At 31.0% G+C, this 27,270-nt stretch overlaps 1 protein-coding gene across 1 annotated transcript; it reads left to right on the top strand.

Moving 5' to 3' along the window:
* Positions 1-740: 740 nt before the first annotated feature.
* Positions 741-27,211, top strand: LOC124531148 (large neutral amino acids transporter small subunit 2). The gene is made up of 7 exons (XM_047105616.1): positions 741-1,155; positions 5,924-6,222; positions 12,007-12,132; positions 14,579-14,720; positions 23,051-23,174; positions 23,809-24,009; positions 25,619-27,211. The coding sequence occupies exons 1-7, from the start codon at positions 1,013-1,015 to the stop codon at positions 26,018-26,020; spliced, it is 1,437 nt and encodes a 478-aa protein (XP_046961572.1). The 5' UTR covers positions 741-1,012; the 3' UTR covers positions 26,021-27,211.
* Positions 27,212-27,270: the final 59 nt, after the last annotated feature.

Below are 27,270 nucleotides of genomic sequence, written 5' to 3' on the forward strand. Positions count from 1 at the left end.
TTAAAATGAAATATGGTACTATAGCTATTTTCCAAGAAAAATCTCGGCTTCAACGTAAACGATTGTGAATTAAGAAAATTATATGGAACATTGACTTCAATGACATTTTTTATCGACGAAATCGTTTTTTGTAATATAGTTTCTAAAACTAACAGCTTTTTAATATAAATTCCATAATACAATTTAATTTCAACACCAAATATTATATAACTGTGTTCATGAAGGTAGAGTACCAATAAATACCAGCTCTTTTAATACTTACAAGCGATTCTATAATAATAAATAATAATACAATTGTAATTTAATTGCATGAGGTAATGTTTTTATTATAATTGATAATGCTGACGCTGCTTTTATATGAGTAGGTAGACGGATGTTTGGTAAATAGTAAATTGTTGTCGGTCAGAACGATGTAGATCAATGTAGAGCTTCAAGAAAATGATGCAACAAGTTCTTTAAATGGCATCAGTATTATGTCTTGCTTTTAAATTATAACACTCTTATACCCGTTCATATAACTAAACTTAAATCTATTATTTGTTTTAAATAATATCTATTTTTCATCTTTATTGAGTAGGGTCCAACGAAAAAAAAACCCAACCGTTACATCTTATTATTTTAAAAAATGCCCGCTGTAGCATTAGTTTAACATTGACAGAACGATGCTTTTACTCTGTCTAACGACCGGTTTAAATATTCGCTATCTCGCTCATTGCGTATGAAACACTAGGTACTCGCTACTCAGTAATCGCATTCATAAAATCACAGGCCACACATGCGCCGAGGTGGCTACTCGCCTTTTACGCGTCACACGTTGCACGTACTTTTTGACGTCAACTTCTCTTCGTGTCTAGTTTCGGAGATCGTAAAGATGGTAACAGAAAGTGAATCAGTCGTGTAATAAATACCTCTTGGAACAGTTCGTAAGTTTTCGTTTCACACAGTGTAGCAGTTGAAGCTCACTGAGCCACGTGCATTTTGTTTATCGCTGTCCGTGATTGATTTTTGCGGCATGGGCGAAGAAACTCAAGCCGGCGACGGAAAAGTGACATTAAAACGTAAAATAACACTGTTTAACGGTGTCGGTATAATTATTGGAACAATAATTGGCTCAGGAATCTTCATATCTCCGACTGGAGTTTTTCTTTACACGGGGTGAGTAAATGTGTCAAAATTCCCGCCTCTACATTTCTATTAATATTGTTTTTGCTCGCAAAATAGAAATAACGCAATGCGCATGCTCTGCTGTTTAATTTGTAATAAATTAACAAAAATAGCAACTTCATTAAATACGAAATACATTCTAAATTAAACAGTACGATAAAGTGTTGAAATAGGTACATTATTTATTTTTAAAGAAATAGTACACGTAGGTATAAAATATAAAGTATCGATATAATTGAAGGAAATACATTTTCTATTTAACAGGTGATAAATTAGGACTAGATGATTTTTAAGAATATTTATGCGTTCTCGACTAAGTCTTAATAGTTTTAAATGAAGCATGAAAACCGATGGTAATATATGAACTATTGTGAAAAATTGTAGTAATTCACGATATAAGAGCCTATAAGACTAAAATAAGAAATAATAAACTAATAAAGTTGTGACCGCGACATATATTGTAGAGTAATTTTTATTTTTTAATAATTATTATCTTACGCAATTTAATTTATTAGTATATAGTTTAATTCGATTGAAATAAATTATCTATAAATAAACTATCTATATTTTTCTTAAACATTTTTAAGAGGTTTTCGTCGATTTTTAACTTTGTCTATGAATAAATTTAAATGTATGCAAAAAAGTTAATCACGAATCATTATAATAGTTAATGATAATAAGATCGAAAGTTCTAGTCAACAGCTTTGTCTGATAGAGAAGTTTTTCAGTAGGTATATTCCACTAAATGGTACTAATGAAATATATGAATATGAATGAAATATATAAATGCACTTGTGTCAGAATTTCATTCAACACATGCGGAATGGTTTTCTTCGTAGTTTTTTATTAATTGTTACGAAGTATAAACCCGTAATGCTTCCAAAAGATACTCGTTTATGTATTTAATTAGTAATTATTATAAAAGAAAGGAAATTGTGCAGAATTTAGACATACCTGCAATAACCTTTAGCCTTCAGTACCTATTAGGCAGCTAAGTGTATATATTTGCATTTATTTATTTATTTTTGTTTAACACAAGTAACTGTCGTGTTGTTGTGTGTAAATTAAATTTTATAAACTTGATTCTTGGGGCGGTAACTATATGTATTTAGACCAGTTTAACTGAGGATATAATGATACAAAATTGATTGTTGAATAATGAATAAGATTTCGTCGATGAAATGATTAAAATTATATTGTTATTAATAGAGTAATTAAATTACTACTGCCATTTTATGATTTTGCACTTATAGGCGTTGTGGCATATTATACACAAAGCCCTACGACCAAGTTTAATTACGTACACAATTCATACGTATGTGTATATGTCATTGAACTCTACATAACCGACTGGTGTTTTTTTGTGAATTTGAATGGGTACCTGGGTTTTTTTATATCAGTGTCGGTAGTTAGCGTTACGTTCAAGTTCGAAGATATTTTATTTAAATAATTAATTATTGCATAATTATTATTTAACGCTTAAGATTAAGTTAGAAATTATTATTGACATGTAAAGATAAGGCTGATCTAGGAAGAGCGAAGGGGATATATTAAATGTAATGTTCAATATTTATTATTTTCCTATAGTGAAATAAAGCCAATAAAAATAAAAATATGTGAGTTTAAAGAACTTATGATTAAACTAAAAATATTTTAATTAAATGTACGAGTATATACCACTGTACCGGAAAATCGATTCTAGCATTGTACCGGAAATTAACTTATTACTCTAATTCATTATTTATGTTACACTTTATATATTCTTATAACTATATATATTCTTCACGTAGTGCTTTTCATACAGTTTAATATGGTAGTATTACTTGAAAAGACAATACAATTTTTTGTCCCCGATACCGAAGTCGCGAGTAAAGTTCGACTGTATTTACAATAATCTATACTGACCACAATAAGACGTAAGTCAAATAAACAACACTATATTTCGAATGCGATATATTTAATCGATAGTTTGAATCATCTATGGATTCTATATTATTTTGAGATTTAAGTATAGCATATTCAATCATTCTACTTGAATGCCAGTTGGTAGAGTTGATTTGAGGACATGAAAATGAATTCGTTGCTTGCTCGGGCTTGTACCTCAAATTGTCGGTTAAGATGCACTTATTCTAATCTGACACTGAGACATCTCCGCTTTTTCACTGACCATTCTAATTATACCTAAATAGGTAACTTTAAACTGTGCGACATGTTTTGTATGATGTAATGATTGAATTAAACATTTCGCCTGACAGCTTGAAACAAGAATAATAAAAGTACTATTTTTATCGCACCATAGTATCTCAAGATTCGTTTTGTACAAAGTTTGAATGGATGAATAGATATAGTAAAAAGTTTGTATGTAAGTTACTAAATTTTTCTAGAACGGTTGAACGGATCAGAATGAAATTTCGCAAAGAGATAGATAATGTTCTTGAACAGCACAGATATCTGTATTCTACTGGTCTGATTGATTATAAATGATTTCTTATAAATCGATAGGATGGTAATTTTTGTAATGAAATCAGCTCCTAGTTTCATCTTAGTTTAAAAATAAGACACTGCATAAAAAACGGTTAAATAGGAAGTCAGTGTGGGCCGACTAAACAGTTGTTTGGAACATAACTCGACCATTCTGTCTATGTTAGAGCAATTTATAGTACAGACAAAAAAAATGAATCAATAATTTTATTGATTTGTAATAAGCTTTCCGTTCCAAAATAATTGACAGTCACACCGTTTTTTCGCTTATTGTTGCCGCCATTTTTACACTATCATCTGGAAATAATTAGTGTACTATATAATAAATACTGTAGAATTATATTCTGAAGTAAATTTTAAAATTTAAAAACGAAATTGATCTTAATAATTGCAATACTAAAAAGGAATGAAGATAAATAGCGTATAAGTGAGATTCGATGTGATTTCCCACAGAATAGCATTTGTAATCGTTCGTGACTAATGTATAATTATAACCGAATAAATAAATATATAATAAAGGTTTGTCTTACGCACGAAGTCAGATGAAAATTAAAATTAATTTCGCAAATAAGAGAATGGGTGTCAATTTTCATCTTCAATTTTAACTGTGCCAATTAGCACAAGTACTTGTAATGTACTCCTTTAATTGTCTTGTGGAAGAATAAGGGTTATATAGTGTTTTAAATTCGAGTACCCATTTTTAATGCAAAAAAAATGTATATAATTCTAATAAAGCTTGTGGTTAAAATAACAGAAATATTCTTTATTCAATTACACTCATGAAATGACTTTTGGATGGCCATATTTTGAATAAAATGTAAAGCTAATACTTGATCCTAAAGTTGATTTTACTGAAAAAAACCGACGAGGAACTAGGTAATTTAAAACCCTTTTCTATAAATTAACATTGTTATATTGTAAATTATATATATTAACATTGTTATATTAATCAAATACTATTAAATTTACTAGTTATCCTGCATCAATGAATACCAATTCCACCAAACTAATTAACTATATCTTAAGTTTATTGAGTAATGTTTCTAAAATTTGTTATGAAATTTATATCTATCAATTTGAAATAATTTCCAACCAATTAAGCTAAAAATTTGCACACATTTGGCACAAGAGATAGCACATAGCTTATAGCAAAGAACACACTTAAGAGAGATAAACTTAAGCTAGCGAATGAAATAGAAAAACAATAATATATCTATTAGCTAAGCCAAAAAAGCTTCAATACTATTCCGAGAAAATATTGATACTGGTGATAAAACATATTAGTATTATATACAATTATGCATATACTCGAAGTATTTCCTTAAGAACATTTTTATTACTAAAAAAATATTTGATTTGCACACACTAAGAGCTAAAAATACTTAAGCAAAAATATTTAATCTCGTTTTTTAATGACAACACAATATTATTAATTATAATTTTATTAATGTCAGTGATTACAGTTATTGAATCGAACTTGCTAACAACAGTTGAATAGTGAACGCAACGAGTTGGCAACAGGGCCAAGGCTGATCAGAACCTACTCTATCAACACACAAAAGTTATCACCTTTCTGAAACGACCCTTAGTTTATTTTAATGTTTAGCACGTCATGCCTAAAACTACAGAATCGTTTTTATTTCATTTACAAACACGAAAATAACCGCTCGTATTTGTAAATTTAATAAAAACATTTCTGTAGTTTGAGTTACCTACTCATTTTTTTTGTCATCTTTTTAGAAGTGTGTTATGGTTTTTTACTCACCAACCGTTCTGTTTAAGGGTTATATACTTGGATACAGAGTGTTTTTCTAGTAATAATCTTCCATCGGTCTTTTGTATTGTGAAAACAGAATCAACACCAATTAGTTTAAATTAGTCCATCAATTGCTATTAGGGAACTTCTTTCCATTCTATATAGAGATATATTACTTATATTTTTAAAAGCGATAAATGTTAATCCCAGGTGAAGTCATATGTCATATCCTATTTCACTGTGGTTTCACCCAAATACCGATCCTTCTCAGATCATGTTATAGGAGCACACCGTATAAGTACGCACGCAGTAAACAGTATTATATTCCATGACAATTCGTGGAAAATTCTTATAGAGTTGATTATAAGAAACGAACTGTCTGACTGAATCGGTGGCAAAACTCACACAGTGATCACTTCCTGTATCATTTTTATATTATGCCCCAACAGTTTTCACTCGTTAAATATGATATTTGATTTATCGTTTTATTCGTGTATTGATGTATTTATGTATTTGTTACAGATCAGTAGCCGCGTCTTTACTGATATGGCTCGTGTGTGGGCTATTATCGACGTTAGGGGCACTCTGTTACGCCGAACTCGGCACCTCAATATGCCGGTCGGGCGGTGATTACGCTTACATCTACACCGCTTTCGGTCCCTTGCCTGCCTTCCTGAGGATGTGGATAGCTCTACTTATCATCAGACCGACGACGCAGGCAATCGTGGCGCTGACATTTGGACATTATGTCGTTAAGCCCTTCTTCCCCGAATGTGATCCACCTCAAGATGCAGTCAAACTTCTTGCTGCTGTTTGTTTGTGTGAGTAAAATTTCTTTTATAATTTGAAATATTACAATTACTTATAACTACTAACAATATTTTCGGCAAGCATTGTAAAAAGTTTGAACTAATATTGAAAACAATAGAAGATTATAGTAGTATATAGTTAGTAATATTAGTACCTAGTTGTAAAGTTTAATAAAAAGTTAAGTACTTGAAGGTTAGCATGTGTAATGTTTAAAATATTTCGCATTTTAGTGTCATTGTCAAGTTATAGACGAATGACCTTTGACGATGTGAAGTTAAACACTATAATGCTCGATATACTTTCAAAACTATTAACGTTCATAAATAGTTTATTAATAAACTTTGTTATACTTACATACCAAATAGTTATGTTCTAGTGTATGAATGCTGAGATAATGCTTGTAAAATAAAAACCACATTTTTTTAGCTGGTGACATACTTAAGGCTTAAGCTATTAGTGCTGACCTTAATTATTCAAGACAGATTAATCATGCGTTTCAGACAAGGCTCATTATTATGATTATCTCACTAGATAATTCGTTTTCTTAAAATTGGTGTGTATTATGGGTTTGACATAAGGGAAAATTTAGTATACTTTTTAAAAAATATCTTTATGTCAATGTTTTTTGTATCTTCAATATATGCGAAGCTGTAATTACAGGGAAATCCTTTCCCTAAATTGCAAGTTCAGATAATACTTAAAAGGAAAATAGAGAAACATCTATAAATTAACTCAATGCGTATGTGTATTCTATATTTAAATTAATTCTATATACATCAGTCTAATATTCTAAATTTAAAAAATATTATAACTGAAGAAAAATCCTTAATCTATTTTTTTTTTAATACAGTAAGTTAGTTTTTATTAAATTAGTTTAAGCAAATCGTATTGAATATATATGACTCATAAAGTCATTCCGTTGGCGCCAGTAGGACGACAAACATTATCTACGGGTAAGATCTCATCATAATATCATTACGCTAATCTCACTCCACATACATTGCTTTAACGACTTTTTAAAAGAGAAATAAACATATTAGATCGCGATTAAAGTATTTCACTTATGGTAGATAATTTAGTTAACATTAGAATTATCTTGGAGGACGTTTATATATTGTTTTAGGAATTTAAAAAAAAGTTAAATTGTCTATGCCTTAAGCTACATATCTATTAAATTTGACATTACACCCGAAGGCAGCACGAGTAGAGTCTATGATAGATAATGTTAAATTAATAGTGATTATAATGCAGTATGTAATTAGAAAATGTCAAGCATATTCAAGCTCATAAGAAAGCTTTCTCCGTCATCTTGAAACGATCAATTCTGTTTTTATTTGTAACTCTTCATTACGATATGAAAATCGCAATTATAATAACTACGTTGACGCTTTCTAGGATCGCTTTTAAATATTATTATAAAAAAAATACACGAAATATATAATAAAACTTAAATCAAATAAATATTTGACAAAATTTCTTCGAATTTATCACTAAACCCATCAAATATAGTAATAATATTTAAATCCTTTTATAAATTACGGATTTCTGCAGAAAAATGCATTAGGAAAGGCTTATTGATAAGTTCTTTTATTATTTCAAGCTGATAAAAAATCAGCCACTTCAGCTTAAGTACATTTTGACATGTAAAAAGTGACTGGACTAAAGGACTACCGCTCATATAAATGTATATTAATTATTAATATAATATAAAGAGAGATCATATTAATTAATTCATTTTAATATATGTTGCAATACTCAGTGTAGGACTTAATTTTTTTTATCTATTTGCGAGTTCTTTTCCATCGTCGACTTTATTTCACTTTCCATGAATCCGTGTATATCTTGGAAACAAATACAGTTACTTTAAAGCTATTAAATGCCTTGCAGATACTGGTATTACAGGTCGCTGTCCTTTTGAGTGTAAATATGATAATCACTACAGCGATCTTGGGCTATTATATTATCCTATTCTGATATAGTTTATTTCTGACTCGATTTGAAATAGTTTTTTTTTAATATTAAAATCTCAAGACTAATTTAAGATAAAAGAAATATAAAAACATTTAATTTTTTTTATAAAAGAGATGATATGATATGTCACATATATAAGATTAAGCAATAATTTTAAGTCGAATCTGAGCCTATACTCCAAAATGTTAAAAAAAACATTCGAATTTTTAAAATAATCTGTTTGTTGTACATAGTTCAGAAATTAATTTTAGTAACATAAAGAGATAAAAATCAGTATTAGTAGCTGGCTACTAAATTCAGTATGCCTCATGTTTCTATATGCATATATAGTGACGCCCCAGATCACTGATCATTGTCAATATGAGAGATTGATCAGAGGTTGGGCATCGGATATTCACTTCATCCTATTACACCAGACTAAATGAGTTCGTAAATTGTTATACAGCCAATGTATAAATCATTGTTACTTTCGAGTGTAGCATATTGTGAATTATATAACATAAAAAAATGTAATTGATTTCAATAAAATCGAGACAGAATAGTATCTTGGGATACTCCTTTATCGTAATTATTGAAATACTCATCAGTTTAGTTTGAGGTAAAAGGTCTCATATGGTATCCAATATTTGTATTTGTTCACAACAAAAGCCTTTTCAAATTAAGAATTGGAAATAGGATTCAACGGTAAAATTCTGGTGGTATTCTTTATAATATTTCGCAGCCAGTTTCTATTTTTAATCATATATTTAGTGCAAACTTTGATGATGGTTCTAAATTAAAAGTTTGTTCCTTAGAGAGTTACTCTGAAGTAATAATAATAGGTACAACTGACCACTTAAAAATGTCAATGTCAAACAAAAGGTAAATCTCAATAGTGCTAACATTAATTATCATTAATATATTCTTGTAACTTTTATTGAAATAATCATATGAAGGAATTTATGACAAACAAAAAGGTTATATATCATAATAAATGATATCCGTGCAACATTAAAGGTAAACATTATTAGTTATTATTCATAAGGGAGCTTTAATACAATCATATAATTGTTTGTTCGAGCGAGTATGTGCTCGAGTATAAATTATAGTTGAACAATGTAGCCTACCTATATAGCAATAATCTCAAGCTTATGAGACTTTCGATCTTGAGGTTCGAAGTTCAGTTAATAGAGCATATCTCTCCGTTACTCTAAGATGTAGCTGATAAGTATGTATGTATCTCCAGCGCAGGAAGTTTTGAGATTGGTTCCTGTGGCAAAACTTGTTCATTAGGATATTATTATTTTGTACCCTGGAGATATAGAGAGGATTAGAAAAACGAAATTGAAACAGATGAACAGCAGATGAAACGAAGTTTAATCAGTCGGAAGAAAGTGAAAGTTTTGATATATTAGCAAAATGATTACAATGTCATTAAATTTTTCTATTTAAATGCACTGTCACACCTTTAGATAACATTAAAGAAATTAGGTAAATTCTGTAGCAAGTGATATTTTTTACATATGTATGTTAGGTATTGGGACACTGACATACTTTAAAAGCTATCTGTAATTCATCTTCCTTGTTGTTGCGGAAATTTCCACTTAACCCAATTACTGATCGGAGAGTAAGACTTAGGATATATTAACATACAGCTGTATATTCTCATTATATATGAGTGAATATGAGGCAAGGAGAAAATTTAAACCAAAACCAGGAAATTACATGCCGTCGAAGTATATCATTTTTGACGATTTTATTTATACTCATTACTCATGTAGTGAAACAAGCGAATATAAGCCTTATTTCGGTATTGTCTCGGTTTAGATACATGTAGAAGGTAAATTGCATTAACGTATTTAATTAATATTTATTGACATTGACGACCTAACCCAATATTGAAATTTAAAAAAAATGTATATAATATGACCGCGTTGAATTGAGGTTGAATTGCTAGTACTTTTTTCTTGGGCTTGTTTTTATGGACGATACTAATTCCATACTTACTATTATACTTTTGGTAATAGTGAAGTACCAGCCAGGATGTTACACATTAAGACTCTTTTACTTAGGTATTTCTACAAAATTGGTAAATTTCACAGTGATGTATTAGTGATAATATATAGAATGATTTTTATGTAGATATGTTTCGTTATAATACAATCCCAGTATGATGTGGTACTAGAGTAAGTTATCGGTATATTATCCTTGTATTGCATAATAGCCGAGGTGACCTTGTGGTTAGAGTAATTGAATTTTAACCGAATATTATAAGCAAACATTAAGTATCAGGAGTTATTACAGTGAGTAGACTCATGTAGGTAGATGAACGAATGGGCTAACTGATGGAAAGTGCCATCCTGCACAGACATTTTCATAAAATACACCACAAGCTATAAACCTTTCCGTACGACATCAATGTCACTTACCCTTGAAATCAGAATACAATAATTTTGCGTGTTGTTATTAATTGGCGGTAGAATTTCTGAAATAGAAGCGCCGATATGGCTCAGTGGTTAGAACTCTTGTATACTACTACTTGTATGTGTTGTTCTCTTAAACTTCATTACGGGTTCATCTCGTGCTTGGCGGTTAAGGAAAACTTCGTGAGGAAACCAGCAATTCCCTGTGTCTTATTTCAACGAAATTCTGCTCCTGATCTCCTCCTCAATGGGAGAAAAAGCCTTAGCCCAGCAGTGGAAAATTTACAGGCTGTGACTATTGTATTATTGGTAGAATTTTATGTGTAGGTATTATACCTATTCAGAACGGATTGCATAAAGCCCTACCACCACGTGAAGTATTTTTACAAATGTTCACAACAATATTAAAAATTTTCATTTATAGACGACCTCGTTACAGTTTTTGTCTGTGGAAAAATTACGGTCCACATAATTATGGTTTGACTTGTCGTATTATTTATCTCCGAGAAAAGGTTCAAGGAATCAGTTATCAGAGGACAATGTTGTAGATTGATATATGATCATATTTTATTCGCATGCATAATGAAGATACAAATTTAGATCGATAAATATGTCCGTAATAAATCATGTGTCTGTCGTCTAAAAGATACACATTGAGGGTCTCGAAGATATAAATGCTATGCTTTATTCCTGACATGTATTTTTCCTATTAATTTATTAGCATTTTCTTGTAATTATTTATTTTTATTAGTGAGTTGTTTAGGGGTGAGTGGTCACCATCGGTCATCTACATACATGGCTCCTATACGAAATATAAACTTCCCCTTTCATCGTCGACTGTCACTATCCTTAACTAAGGGAACTTAGATTATGTTAATAATCAAGACTAGTTGTGCCCACGACTTCCTGTCCATTTTAATTTAACAAAAAAGTTATTGCTATAGCCTAAGTTAATCCTTATTATATATATTAACAAACAGATTAACAAAAATATGCTATTTTGGTATATATACCGTGTATACATATACCTATACATATGCATTTTCTAAAAAGTAGTTATTTTAATATTATAACAGACACTCCAATTTTGTTATATATATGTTGCGACTGAAACATAAGGAACATGACATCTTTGTTCGATTAGAACATAAATTAATGAATATTGATAATAAAGGCAATTTTTCTAATCCTTGCTATTTTTTATTTATTTCACAATCATATCTTCCTGCTTTACGTACATACATATACACAATTATATGTTCAAAAAGCAAAAGGCTTCATCAAAAGTATAACACCTCGCCTCATTGCCTTCACTGGTGACTGTATATATTTAAGCATTTAATGTTGTTAATTCTTATGGTAATAAATTGTTTTTATGTTCAATAGTTTTTACATTGATTAAATTATTCGTCTCTTCGACAGGTGTGCTGACAGCAATCAATTGTATCAGCGTTAGATGGACTATGCGCATTCAAGATGTGTTCACAACATCGAAGCTTTTAGCTTTGGTCGTGATCATCATATCAGGATTATACTACATATGTATCGGTAAGTAATATGTAACAACAAAACAGCTGATCAACTTTTATTGGGGAAAATAATGCACGACCAAAGAAATTATTTGCCGATGCCCGATAGTGTTATATAATCTGGTTGATAGAGTATGTGCATATTACAAACGTACGTGGGTTTAAATGCGAGTTAATACCATTATGTTTTCCCGTGTTATTAAATAATCGCGGATTCAACGTTAAGGAAAAACATCTTAAGCAAATATGTTGAACAGTTGTCGAAATATTGTCGAAAAATCATCTGCCTAGAGAATAGTGTACTGTACAAATTTCTTATAGTTCAATGGTTGGATATTTGACCCTACTGACAAACATCGCGTACGTTTAACCTATTTAACATACTTTCAGAGGCACAAGTGTATCACATCGGACTTCTTACTTCCAGGCTTCTGTTGAAAAAGTCTTAATAGAAACAAATTACCGTTAACCTTCATTCGATCTAACCTGAATTCAAATCTCACCACAGGTCACGTACTTAGTTATAAGCTAAACCAAACCAAAAAAATAGTCAATATATCAAATTATATTTTAATACTAGCTGTGCCCGCAACTAGTAGGCGTTTGAATTTGACAAAAAATAATATTATTTTACCCTAAGTTACTCCTTATTATATCAGTTATCTGCCAGTGAAAATCCCGTCAAAATCGGTCCAGCCGTTCCAGAGATTATACGGAACAAACAGACAAAAATAGTAAAAAATGTTACTTTGGTATATGTACGGCGTGTATACAAATGGATTGAGTAAAAATCAGTAAAAAGGGCTATTTTAATATTACAAACAGGCACTCCCATTTTATTATATGTATAGATGACTAAGGCTTACAGCTTTATAAATGCATTTTTATAAATTACATAAAATAAAAAAAATATATATAAAAACGTGAAAAGGATGTTTAGACTATAATGTAATAACAACTGTTATATAATTTAACAAAGTTTAAAATAAGTATGATAAAAAATTAAGTAAACATTTAGATAAGGTCCTAAATACCTCTTAGATAGGAAAATATTTTAGTATCACTTTGAAACATCTCAATAACATATTATTTTGAACACAACATTGTTCTTGTTACATTATCGGAGTTCCATTTTCTAATCATATTGATTTATAAATATATAATTGGGCCTATTTTAATAGAATCTTGGTACCGGGAGTAGGTATATTAGTAACCTGACGAAAACAACATATAAAGTTCCGACTTGTTAATAATTTGGACATGTTCGAACTAAATTGATTTATTTTAAATCATTACGTCTGTTGTCGCTGTATTTATTCCATTATGTCAAGCCAATTACACTGCCGGCGTGAGAATCAATACAACAGGGATAAAGTTTCACAAAGTTACCGCACGTCAATGACTCTATATTTGTTATCTATACTAAATACTAGTTGAACTTTGCGGCTTTACCCTCGCGAAATTTATGCACCACAAATTTTCCACGCTTTACCCCCTTAGGTACAGTTACGTGAAAATTCTCTCGGTTCTCAGCGGATGACTACAGCCTATAGGGATCCTACCTACCAAATTTCAAGTCTCCAGTTGTTTTAGTTTTTGAGATATCGTGATTAATCAGTGAGTGGTATTGGTCACAGGGCCGTATTAGGAGGGCAACGTATTAGGAGGGCAACCGGGGCAACTGCCCTGGGGTCTCCACATGAGAGGGGCCACAGTTTTCAGCAAGTTAACAAATACTGAGATATAGTCTAATTATAATAATGTTACTATTTAATATTTTAAAAGTTACAGATACAAATACGAAACAAATGATAGATTACTGATTGAAATAAAAAAAACGAATTATTTCAAAATAATGTAATTATTAGGGTGTTCACGCTTCTGTTTGTCTAGGGCCCTCACTGCTTTGTGGCCCCGGGGCCTCCAGACCTTTAAATCCGACTCTGATTGGTCAGTATTTGAAATGCTAGCTTTGGTTGACATCTTGTGGTTAATTGTCAATCAATCAATCAAAATAAACTTCATTCAAGTAGGCTTTTACAAGCACTTTTGAATCGTTATTTAACCACTATATCAAGTGAAGTTACCACCATTGATATATTTGATTGCAAATTGCATCTGCTTATGGTTAATAATGTTATACGTGCCTCGTTGTTCTATTGGGTAGGTATCGTAAGGCAATTCCCAAGAGCTTGTGATCAAACGAATTAAAAAAAGATATTCAAACAATAATAGGCCGGTGTCTGGGAATTGAGAGTGCTTAAACTGGCGTGCCTCAAAAAGCGCGTAAAACCGGTCTGAGTCTGATCTTTGAATGCGAAATCTCTGTGGATTAGCTAATTGTTTGTTTTTGCGTGTTTGAATTCGCCTGGAATGATAAAAATATATATTTAATCTGCTATTTCATCTGAAATTTTCAATTTATTAACGGAAGGTGTGTGTTGAAGTTACTTTATTTTATGCAGGTCATCACGAAAACTTCCAGAATGCTTTCGAAGGCGAGTATAGTGCCGGGAAGGTGGCTTTGGCCTTCTATTCGGGTCTCTTTGCGTTCGGCGGCTGGAACTACCTAAACTTCGTCACTGAGGAACTTCAAGATCCTTATAAGTAAGTACACAATACCTTTATTTTTATTTTATGGTATAGCTTGGCGGATGAGCATATGGGCCACCTGATGGTAAGTGGTCACCATCGCCCACAGACAATGACGCCGTAAGAAATATTAACTAAGTATTCCTTACATCGTCAATGTGCCACCAACCTTGGGAACTAAGATGTTATGTCCCTTGTGCCTGTAGTTACACTGGCTCACTCACCCTTCAATCCGGAACACAACAATACTGAGTACTGCTATTTGGCGGTAGAATAACTGATGAGTGGGTGGTACATACCCAGACGGGCTTGCACAAAGCCCTACCACCAAGTAATATTATAGTATTACTAACAACTTACAGCGTGATGTGGCAAATAATAATTATTTTTGGAGATCGTTGTAACATACACATAAACATACATGACATAGAGATAAACGGATCATTGCTCATGAAGATAAAATAAGTAGTTAGTTACAAAATAAACTTATACACATAATAAGTAAGTAAATATGTAATTTTAAAATAGTACTTATATTTAACAAAAACATATATTTATGTAAATTGAATTAAATAATAGTGTACTTGTTTATAAGATTTGTAGATTTAGAACTAACTTTGACAGAGACAGCCGCTTTATATAAGTTTCAGTTGAATGAATGAATGGATAAATTAATTTAGGTTCGGTCTTCGCTCTGAGTGCTACATTCATCGTATATTAAATTAGTCTTGTTAGAAAACTTTATTTTGAATTAATAAGATTTCGATTTACTGCCGGACTGTGTTGTATGAAAATATAATGTAGCCTGCGGTTAGCATGACATTAACTTGTTTTTCATTTTTATTGACACTTCAGTAAAGATTTCCTGTAATTTAAATAAAATAACCTATTGTTATTCTTTGTTATTATAATAGCCTTAGTCTATCATTGAGTAACGATGAGTTTATAAGCCCAAGTTAACGAAGCCACTGACAATAAATTCTTCCTGTGGCGAGAAATTATTTTCTATACCCAAATACTGCAAATATTTTTGACTGTGCCGATTTATAAATTCATACGATTTGTTAAAATATTAAGAAATAAGGCATATTTTTAACACAATTTCATAAAGCTGATAAGCGATAAGCATATTACTTTCATATTACTTGTTGACTTTCGGGCAATATGTTATTGTATTCAACTAACATAGCCTTGCATTCAAAAGGGTAAACACTGAGTTAGTTGCCGGTTCTTCCCGGTAGAATCTACATTCCCAATCTGAGCTTTACGTTTATAACAATTCCGTAAAATGACGTTTCAAAAGTGCTTTTAAAAGCTTATTTGAATAAAGTATATTTATATTGATTGATCAGTAACTAGAACAAGCTATTGAACAAGATATTAATGAAATGACGGACAAGAACAATTGCTCTTTCGCTACATTTGTATTGATATGTACGATGAAAATAAAAGTAAAGTAAAATCACAGCCTGTAAATTTCCCACTGCTAGGCTAAAGTCTTCTCTTCCATTAAGGAGAAGGTTTGGAAAATATTCCACCACGTTCCAATGCGGGTTGGTGGAATGCACATGTGGCAGAATTTCGATTAAATTAGACACATAAAGGTTTCCTTACGATGTTTTCCTTCACCGCCGAGCACGATATGAATTATAAAAAACAAATTAATAATTAAGGTTTGAACCTGCAATCATCGGTTAAGATGCACGCGTTCTAACCACTGGGCCATCTCAGCTCTAATGAAAATAATCGTGAGAAAAAAATGTGATTGAAATGTCCCTTATGATAAATATGTCATAACAACCCTATTATAATATGGTTCTTATGACATATTTATAGAGTGCTATTAACGTTTGCTAGTTGCAATGGTACGGGTTAACAGGAGATGTAATCGCTTCTCCAAACCTAGCTCTAGTTTCCTTTCCCCTTTGTGGCGTCGTTTAGGTTAAGGAAAATATTAATTTAACTATGGTCGTAGTAAAGGATTTTTAGATTCTTAGAAATATTCGACGACCTTTGGTCGAGGAGTGTGTACACTGGTTTTCATGGGTACGCCACTCCCGGGTTCGATTTCAGGACGAGTCAATGTAGAAAAAGTAAATTAGCTTTCTATGTTGTCTTGGGTCTGGGTGTTTGTGGTAACGTCATTACTTCTGATTTTCTATAACATAAGTCCTTAGCTACCTACATTCTGATCTGAGTAATGTATGTGATGTTGTCCAATATTTATTTATTAATTCATTTATAGTCAAGAATATATTGTATATAAATTGACATAATACCATTATAATTGTTGCTCAGATCGAATATTACGGTACGATAAGATATTTATTGCGTTTAAGTTTTCTACTTATTTATCTAACGAGCTTCGTTTGGTATCAGCACGAGTGTCACGCTCCCGATAAAAGTTAAACGGCTTTTTATGTTATATTCTATATCTAAACTAATATTATAAATACGAAAGTATCTCTGCCTTTCTGTTTATCTGTCGGTAAAACTACTGAATCGATTTTGGTATAAAACAAGCTGAACTTCAAGGAAGAAACTTGAGGATCTTTTGTGTCTCATGTAACTCTTAAAATATTAGTGTAGTCGTGGGCGACTACTAGTTTTTTATAAAAACAATTAGTTCTGTTGATATAAAAATGTAATATACGACAACATATCAGTCATTTTCTAATGTTTTATTTCAAAATAAAAAAAAATCAAAATTAACCTTGTTCAAGTGGGTTTTTTTTACATGCACTTTTGAATCGTCATTTAACAATTAAGTGAAGCTACCACCGGTTCGGAAAGTAGATTCTACCGAAAAGAACCGGCGACAAAATCAGCAGTTACTCATTTTCAAAATTTAAAAAATACAATCATATTAGTTAAATACAATTATTTATGTATGTAATGTATCCTGCCTGGAAATCAACAGGTAGTATTTATTCGAGTAATCATTCATTCATTCGTCATTCAAGTTGAACTATTAATAAAAAAATACCTACAATGTTCTAGCTGTGCAAGCGACTTCGTGCACAATTCAATTAAAAAAAAAATGGTTGTAGCTTAAGTTACTTAAGTTACTACCTTATCACATCAGCTTTATGTCAGTCAAAGGACCGTGAAATTCAAGCTGTTTCAGAGGTCATCCGGAACAAACATACAGACAAAAATTGTAAAATATGTCATTTTGGTATATGTACCGTGTATACATACATATGGATATAGTAAGAACCCATACCCACACCCACACCCACACCCATACCCAAACCCATAGAACCCATTTTATTGTATATAAAGATTTGACCAAGATCGTTTGTTTACTTATTTCGTTTTTTATACAATGACATTACACTTTTTGTCTATCAATCTACACTTATATTATAAATGCGAAAGTAACCGATTCTCTGTTGTGTTTCAAGGTCAAACCAATTTATCGCATTTGATGAATTTTTTTATGAAATAAGCTTGAACATCAAGGAATAGGTTTTATTTCACCTGAAGATCAAAAATCAAAGCCACGGGCATCGACTAGTTCTTTATAAAAATCATTTAGAAGTAAAAAATCTTAACTGAGAATAGTATTATATTTACTTTAGTATCTAAACATATATTATTAATTTCTTCTTAAATATTAATTAAACTATCAAGCCGATTTTGATTCCCCCCAAAGTAATGAATGAAATAATAATAGCAAATGTTCTTCCTGTTACTCGAATTGTCTCCATATGAAATTTCGTTTAAATCGTTTCAGCGCTTTATGCTTGAAGTGGTAACAAACAGAATGACCAAGGTTTGATAATAATGTATGAATGACAATAATAAATTTAAATTTTAGCATCTATTAATAATATTGCTCCACAACTGTGTTCTTTTCGTTCGGTTAAATAATTCCTATTGTGATTTTATACTAATTTAAAATTCACAATAATTCAACTGACTAGAAAACGAAGACGTTTTTTTATTGATAACGTATTTTACGTTTTATTCTTTATAATGATATAAGCTGTATAATTTCAACTGCAATGCACTAAATATTTCCGATAGGATATATTTTGCTTAAAAAAAAACCGTAAATGCTTGATGTGGACTGTTATCGAAATTTCTATAGAAACGAGACGAGACAGTTGACTTCGAGTTGTTATTTAAACTATATACGAGTACATTGTTATACAGTTACTTTCAGTAGTAGGAATATTCGTTATACAATAAAGCAGCTTGCATTATCGCCCACTTACTCGCATTCTGTACTTATAACTTTCATAAAAAATATTTACACTGACGAGCTTGGTTCAACAAAATTAAAATATATATTTATGTACTCCTTTTACAGATTAAGGAGTACCCTTTGAGTATATAGCTTAACTAGTGTACCCATTTCATTCACGGTAATCATATTCATACTTCACAAAACAATACATAAAATACAAATAATGTATGTATTAAATACAAAAAGTACTACATAATATAAGTGCATAAACAGTAAATCGCATCTAGCACTTTAATTTTGCATGTATAATCTCATTAAGTACAGTGCCACGCCAATATATTCAATAAAAATTGAATTAAAATAATATTGTAATTTTTATTTAATTGTTATGTATTTGAAATGATAAGTAAATAAGTTTTTCTATATAATGCCTTCTTCGCACCTGTATGTGTAATCAACATACCTGTTTGCATGTTTTGTGATTTAAAAATACTATTGTATTACAATAGACGACGCAAGTATGTATAGAGGTGTTCTAGTTTTAGATCGAGTTCTAGATCTTTAAATAAATGTACTTTATATAAATTTAAGTAACAGCCTGTAAATGTTGTACAGCTGAGCTTAGGATGCACCCTTTTTGGTTGGCGGTTTAGAGGTTTATACACCACTCTGCTCCATTGCGGGTTGGTAGACAAATGTGGCAGAATTTCATTGAAATTAGACCCATGCACGTTTCTTCACGACGTTTTTCTTCACCACTGAGCACGATATGGTTTTCAATCCGAAATTATTAGTTAAGATTGTCACTTTCTGATATTAATGAGTGTCATTGTTGTTCTGTAAACATTTTGCAGTTTTAGTCTTCAAAGCTCTACAGCTTTCCTTTTAAAACTGCGGAGCAGAATTAATATTTTAAGCGAACGTTTTATTTTTATTCACTACCAACAGTAACTAAGCTAGAGAAGATTGACACACTTAATGAAAGTGGACAAACCATTTGAAGGAGTTCCCGCGAGAGCTCGGTAAATAGACTTTTATCGAGACGATTCCCGCAGTTTGTATATAAAGAGAGCTTAAATGTAAACGGATAAATTGCTTTGAATATCGGGGGAAATATTAAACAGCTGGTATTGTAATTAGGCACGCACACATCGATCGTCACGTGATAAAGCGTGATCGTAAAACAATAGAAGCTGTGTGCGTTTTTAGCACGAGAATTTTATATGCGGCCTGTTTCTTTTGTCGCGACTGAAACACAATCAAAAAAATTAATCAAATCATCATTCATCATTCGCGTGAATGTGAATATATTCAAATGGTTTTTCGGTCAGGTTTTCGATAGGTCGTCTGTCTGATGACAAAGTTCTTTGGGTATATCTTTGTTAGTTAGTTGGTTATCTGCAAGTATATTATATGGGTTGACGTGCTGACGTGGTAGTTGCATGAATATCAGTGGTTAATTAAATTACCTGAATCTGAAACATTTACCCAAACAAATAAATTTATTCATACCTTTTTAAGACGAAAATGAATTGAATACCGAAGATCGTGCAGGAATCACAGCAGATATTCTTTTGTAAAGACAATAAAAACACTTTTTAATTCAAGTAAAATGCTTTGTTTTTACAACTGATTTAAAATGTAATCATTTTTTGTGTGTGTGTGTGTGTGTGTCGATTGTGATTGTAAACCGAAATCATATTTAAAAAAATACCGCCCCAAAATGTAATAAAGATAAGTCACTCTGAAAGAGATCTCTATATTTAAGTATATATTGCCCGTACCCATACAAAAGTAATTCATGATTTTGAAGATTTTGTAATGTATAATTTACCCTTTATTGTATAATGTGTTCTGTATAGAGATTGAATGACGTATTCATACATGTTTCGTTATCGTAATTCAAGTGACCGTGTCAGGACGTACATGCATATGTATCGACATCTACATACATTTCACTTTCATTCGGTGCCTTTGCTCTTATCTTATTGTATACATTATTCATACAATCCTTACTCAGCGCGTCAGCTTCACACATATACTACATACTATATAAATTAAATGGACCACTTTGGTATATTTATGTGTGTATATTTTTAAATAATCGTGGATACATTTTTATTAATAAAAAAAGGCTACTAAATTTATTTTCGAATGTGTGAGTCATTGGGGGTTTCCAGTTCGCTTTAAATAGAAAAACACTTTACATTTATATTGTGGCATTCAAATATAGTAACGAAGTGTATAGTATACGCACCACGCAAAGGAGGGGAAGAAATCGGCGTCAGAGAGGGCATGACGGCATAAGAGTTATGCCGTTTGTCGTCTCAGCAGAAGGGGTTAGACACTCAAAGCGTTTTGTTTTTTTCTTTTTTCGGTGATATAGAATAACACTTTCAGTCGAATTAGTGCGACTCTTATCTTGCAATTTTCCTTTTGCCTATTAATTCACATTAGAAATAAATTAATAATAATAATAATAAATAAATAAATATGAGACAACATCACATACATTACTCTGATCCTAATGTAAGTTGCTAAAGCACTTGTGTTATGGAAAATCAGAAGTAACGACGGTACCACAAACACCCAGACCCAAGACAACATAGAAAACTAATGATGATCTACATCGACTCAGCCGGGAATCGAACTCAGGACCTCGGAGTGGTGTACCCATGAAAATCGGTGTACACACCACTCGACCACAGAGGTAGTCAAATAAATATTACTCTACTGTGATTTTATATTATTATTATTGTCACAGTTCGACGATTTTATAGCGTGCTGGTTAGGAATATTCCTAAGTTTGATAGACCATCTTTGTTCCTTTTATCACGTAATATCATGACCAAAAATGACATCAACTCCAATAAATAAAAAATTACCACAGATTTTTTATTAGGAAGTCTAAAGTGGAGTTGATGTTGGGGGAACAAAAATTACTGAGACACATTATTTTGAGTAATGTGATAACATGAATCAAATCGAAATAGAGGTGGATGATTTTGAACAATTTCGTAATTGTGCGGTGTAATAAGATCCGAAAAAATTATCTCGAAAATAGACCTTATCAAATACGTTAATACGATCATTTTGTCAAATAAAATTTTCCTTTTTATGAAGAAGTAAATTAGCTTGCTTCAATAAATAACTTTACAAGTCTATAGCTATTATATGAGATAGATGGTACTGAAGCTTTTGTTATGAATACTCCACCGAGTCTGACGGCTCTATTGATGATTCTTTGTTACTTGTAAATAAACTATTCATTTACTTAGTAATATATACATAAGCTATTCAAGAAATCTTCTTTATTTATTATTTGTTATAAATATAACATTATACAAATTTATATTGTAAAAAAAATGTTAGATTTCAGCTGAAAAATTGTATCGTTTTTTAGTCGGAATATTCATATCTGAAACAGCCCGCATTTAACGTACTCGTAAAAAGTATAAATTATGTTTGTACCTATGTTACAATTAAGTAGGTAGAGGAGACTTAGTTTGTCAGTAAAAAGATTTTACTTATAATATGTGTATTGATTTAGTTTATATAAAACTTTATCAATTAAACATAAAGTTTGCAAACATATTGAGATGAAGAGTGATTACGCAGTAAAGTTAATTTTAGTTATATTATTAAACTGGTGTGACATGTCGCTATACAATAGAGATTTAATACAATACGATATGTTTAATAATAGAATCACGTTTAATCTAGGTTGCAAACACATTAATACCGATTCATATTCGATTTTTAACTACTCATTAAATTATTATTATATTAATTATCTATAACTAATACAAAATTATATCTATTAAATAAAATTAATAGACAAATCAAAGGCATACAAATTACTTATTTTTAAATTTATTTATAAATCAATGATATGATATATTTCTTATAATTCTAAAAAAATAAAAATTACTGTAACGGAATCAAGAAGGCTTCGTTTTATTTTTAAGGCAAAACAATTAACAAAAATAAAACTAGAGTCTGTGTACCTTTTATATTAAAAACAAGCAAATTCTGATGATATTTTTTTATTACAATGATAATGCCGTAGTGTCCCTAAATGTATAATAAAATGCGTTATCTCTTAAGTATGCCAAGGAACTTTTTCATAGTGATAGTTATTGCGTTTCAGGAATTTGCCGCGTGCGATATGGATCGCTATGCCGATGGTGACTATTATCTACGTGATGGCGAACTTGGCCTACTTCGCTGTTGTATCCAAAATGGAGATGATGTCCAATCCGGCTGTTGCTGCGGTAAGTCCTATCTGTAAAATTATTAATAAAAAATATTAAGTACTGAAGTCTTGTGAAAGTTTTCGAATGGTAGCTAGCATCAAACTGATTTTTTTAAAGTAACCTAAAAAAATAAGAATAAATTCTGACTCTGATTGGGTTTTCTTTAACTAAATAACTAACTAACTAACAAAATAACTATTGTGTAGTTTCTTGTGTCGTAATAACTATTAATAGAAAACTTTTCTGTAAAGTTTCTTCTGTGCTACACGAGCTTCTTGTAGAGTTATGAAAAGAGTTACCTAAGTAAAAGAACAAGGTAAAAAAAGCGTTCGGCGGAATCTTCATAATTTCTCATACACACCCATCACAAATTTTCGAGAGCTTTCATTGAAAATAAAGCCGACATTTAATTTTTCTTATAATCAAGAATTCATTGATACTGTAATCCATATCAACAAACTAACTCTAATCCATTGGCCTGGGAAAGGGTGCAACCCTCCCTGCAAGTAAACTTCTCGAATTCTCTAGAAAATGACTTGTGATGATTATTTCTAGGCCTCACGAAATTTTAAAATATTATAACCAAACGTACTTCTAAAGTGCTGAAATTTTATTCCAGTTTGTAAAGAAACTGACAATATAATATTTCTAGGTTTTCGGTGATCGCCTATTCGGCGGGTGGAGCTGGTTGATCCCAGTATTCGTGGCTCTGTCAACATTCGGAGGAGTCAACGGAGTACTGTTTACGTCAGCGCGCCTCTTCGCCACGGGGGCACAAGAAGGTCACATGCCCGGATTCTTCACTCTGTTCCACGTGGATAAGCAGACTCCGATACCCTCACTTATATTTACGGTAAGTGATTTAAATTTACAAAATTAAATTATTTATCGATTTTTAAAAGGCAAGTAATGTCTTTCCTTACATTTATAAAATTATCACAATCAAATTAAATATGAATGCATATAATATACAACATAACAAAACTTAAAATTTTGGATGAAGATAATTTAACAATTGTATTTAAAATTAATTTTCTGTAAATTATAATATATAGCGAAATCCAAATATCAACGAAATTTCGTTAACATAAACATAACTGTAACATTTAAAACGTTAGTGTCCTGACTTGTAATCGCTGCGAAAGTGAAAACGAACAGAAAATAAAAATCAACTAGGCTCGTCGTGTTTCGTTTTTCTATTGGTATGTATGTCATATGAAAGATAAACTCGCGTAATATATTGGGCGTGCTGAATTTGCGGAACTGAATTAAAGACAAATTTATTACTGTGGAGCTGTTCTCTAAGAACATGACGAAACCATCGACGCAAAACTCGATCGTTAAATCACTCGTGAAATTTTAGAAACCGACATTACTTGCTACGCTGTTTTGATGTCTGTAACCTTTAAATATTTTCATTAAATAAATAAGTAAATATTGGACAACATCACATGCATTACTCTGATGATCCCAATATTCGTAGTTGTAGCACTTGTGTTATGGAAAATCAGAAGTAATGACGGTACTACAAACACCCAGACCCAAGACAAAATAGAAAACTAATGAACCTTTTCTACATCGACTCGGCCGCGAAACAAGCCCGGGACCTCGGAGGGGCGTACCCATGAAAACGTAATTGGTGTACTCACTATTCGACAACGAAGGTCGTCAAAATATTACTTACATACTTTATACTTTTATTGTACACATAGAGACAATTAATAAATACAACATAGACTAAACCTTAATAAAAAAGGCCTACAATTTTGGTGACCTTATCGCTACATAGCGATCTCTTCTAGGCAACCATTATATTTGTTAAGTTTTTTTTTTAATTAAATTATTTTGTATTGTGTGAGCTATATACGAGTTCCACAACAATCATTTTATAAAAATATTTTTTTATTTGAGAGTTGTACCGGAAACCACTTTTCAACATTTTACGATCGGATTGAGCATCGAGCGTCCGCTTCTTACAGAATAGCTGTGTTGATATTGATGATATATTGTGACTACTAATGAGAATAGTCTACTAAAAATGTTGTATGGAACAAGATTACGTCATAGCATAACATCGAAAACCGTTTCTTCTTGTTCTAGGATTTATTTACAACTGAAATAATCATTGAAAAACAAAAACGAAAAGCTTTATATAATATGAGATTAAATTGAAATAGAACACATATTAATTTTAATACAATTAATGTTTATCATTCATAGTATGATAAAAATAAATTTACCCTATAAAACTCAAGGGTAGCACATTTTTTTTAAATTGGATTAATCGTACTAATCCGAGTCAGAATTAATTCTTATTTTTTGAGGTTATTTAAAAAACAGGTTACCCCCCCGTACATATATAAAAAATAGTTTTTACAATACAACTTTACATAAAATGATTGCTAAATAACCTTATGGAAATTGAGATCGTAATTTAAAATATCATTGTGTTTTATTTTCAGTGTTTCTTCTCACTGCTGATGCTGACGACGAGCAATGTATTCGACCTAATCAATTATTTCTCGCAAACATTGTGGCTGTCTGTCGGCGCGTCCGTTGTCGGCATGCTGTGGCTCCGGCGGACCAAGCCCGACATGCCGAGACCCATCAAAGTCAACCTCATCATACCCTACGTCTTCCTCCTCGCGATTGGCTGTCTGGTATTCATCCCAGCGATCACCAACCCCATGGACACGGGGATAGGTTTAGCGATTCTTCTATCCGGTATCCCAGTGTACTACGTATGTGTGAAGTGGAAAGGGAAACCCGAATGCTACAACGCATTCTCAGGCTGTGTATTGAGGTTCCTGCAGAAATTATGCTCTTGTATTTACGTCGATTCGTTGGAGAAACTATCTAATTGAACGAATGGATGTTACAATAATGAAGATATACGAGCTTTCCTATAATGGACCAATGTGTACTATTGTACGTTTAAAGTTGAAGAATATTTATTGGATATTTGGTGTCTTATTGATGTTGTTCTAACGTTGATATTTATTATACAGCAGAATGTTTTAACAGATCATGAATAAATAGAATTTATTAATATTATGACACTAAAGTCATAATATATATGTATATTTAACTCGTAACATTCAGTATCTTTATTTGTAAGCGAATTTAAAATAATCTATTAGTATCTCGTTTTTAATAATCGTATAAATTATTGGATTATAAAAAAAACGCGTAAGTTGAATGAAATATAGTTGAAATTTGATTGTTTGACAAAATCATTTAAATATTTAATGAATAAGATCGAGATATCACTTATGTCGTGAATTTATTTAAAAAAAAAACTGGAGTTAAAAATATAAATAGGATTTTTCGCACATCATTTTTTATAAAATTTTAATACAATCTACATATATACATAATAGAGTATTTTATTTTCACACAAAATCAAAACTGTAATTGCTCTCTTTGTTTTAAACGAATATATATTTATATTTTAAACGAATTAAAGGATTTTTATTATTTATATACAAATAGTAATATGTGTTTTTGTCTTATTATAATTTAAATACTGTTTTACTTAAATGTATATAGTATATTATATTAAGTAAGGATTATGATACATTCCTAATTTTGTGCGATGTTTTAAGCTATTATTGTATAAAAATGTAGTGCTTAAACGAATCCAACGTGCTCTATTTATAATTTATTTTTAAATAAATCATCAATTGAAGACTTATATGAAATCTTAAAGATACTTGTTTAACTTAAGTAGATTTTATTTTAAAATCTGACCATGGCTGTATTGCACCATACCTGTGCCTTGTCAAAGAGGAAATAAACAAAACAAGTAATTCGTCTATTGCTATTTTTTTATAATTTTCTGTATAATAAGTTTTATACAAACCAATATTATAAATAGTAATTAGTTAAGATATTTAAAGATAGATATATACTACGATCAAAAATATTACGTAACCTTATCAAATAATTATGTAATCTCGCTATGTAGTAGTACAACTCATTAACTAATAAATATTTATATAGTGGCATTAATACTCGTATATCGTCGTCGTGTTGTTATGCTGCGTACAGATAAACCAAACAACCAACAAAGATTATCATAGATATTATTTTATCTGTAATGAAATAAGTTATT

The sequence above is a fragment of the Vanessa cardui genome, chromosome 7, assembly GCF_905220365.1.
Source record: "Vanessa cardui chromosome 7, ilVanCard2.1, whole genome shotgun sequence".
Taxonomy (NCBI): domain Eukaryota; kingdom Metazoa; phylum Arthropoda; class Insecta; order Lepidoptera; family Nymphalidae; genus Vanessa; species Vanessa cardui.

Coding starts and splice junctions, on each gene's coding strand:
- LOC124531148 (XM_047105616.1), top strand. CDS start 1,013: ATGGGCGAAGAAACTCAAGCCGGCGACGGAAAAGTGACATTAAAACGT. Junction 1,156..5,923: donor GGAGTTTTTCTTTACACGGG/GTGAGTAAATGT, acceptor TATTTGTTACAG/ATCAGTAGCCGCGTCTTTAC. Junction 6,223..12,006: donor TCTTGCTGCTGTTTGTTTGT/GTGAGTAAAATT, acceptor TCTCTTCGACAG/GTGTGCTGACAGCAATCAAT.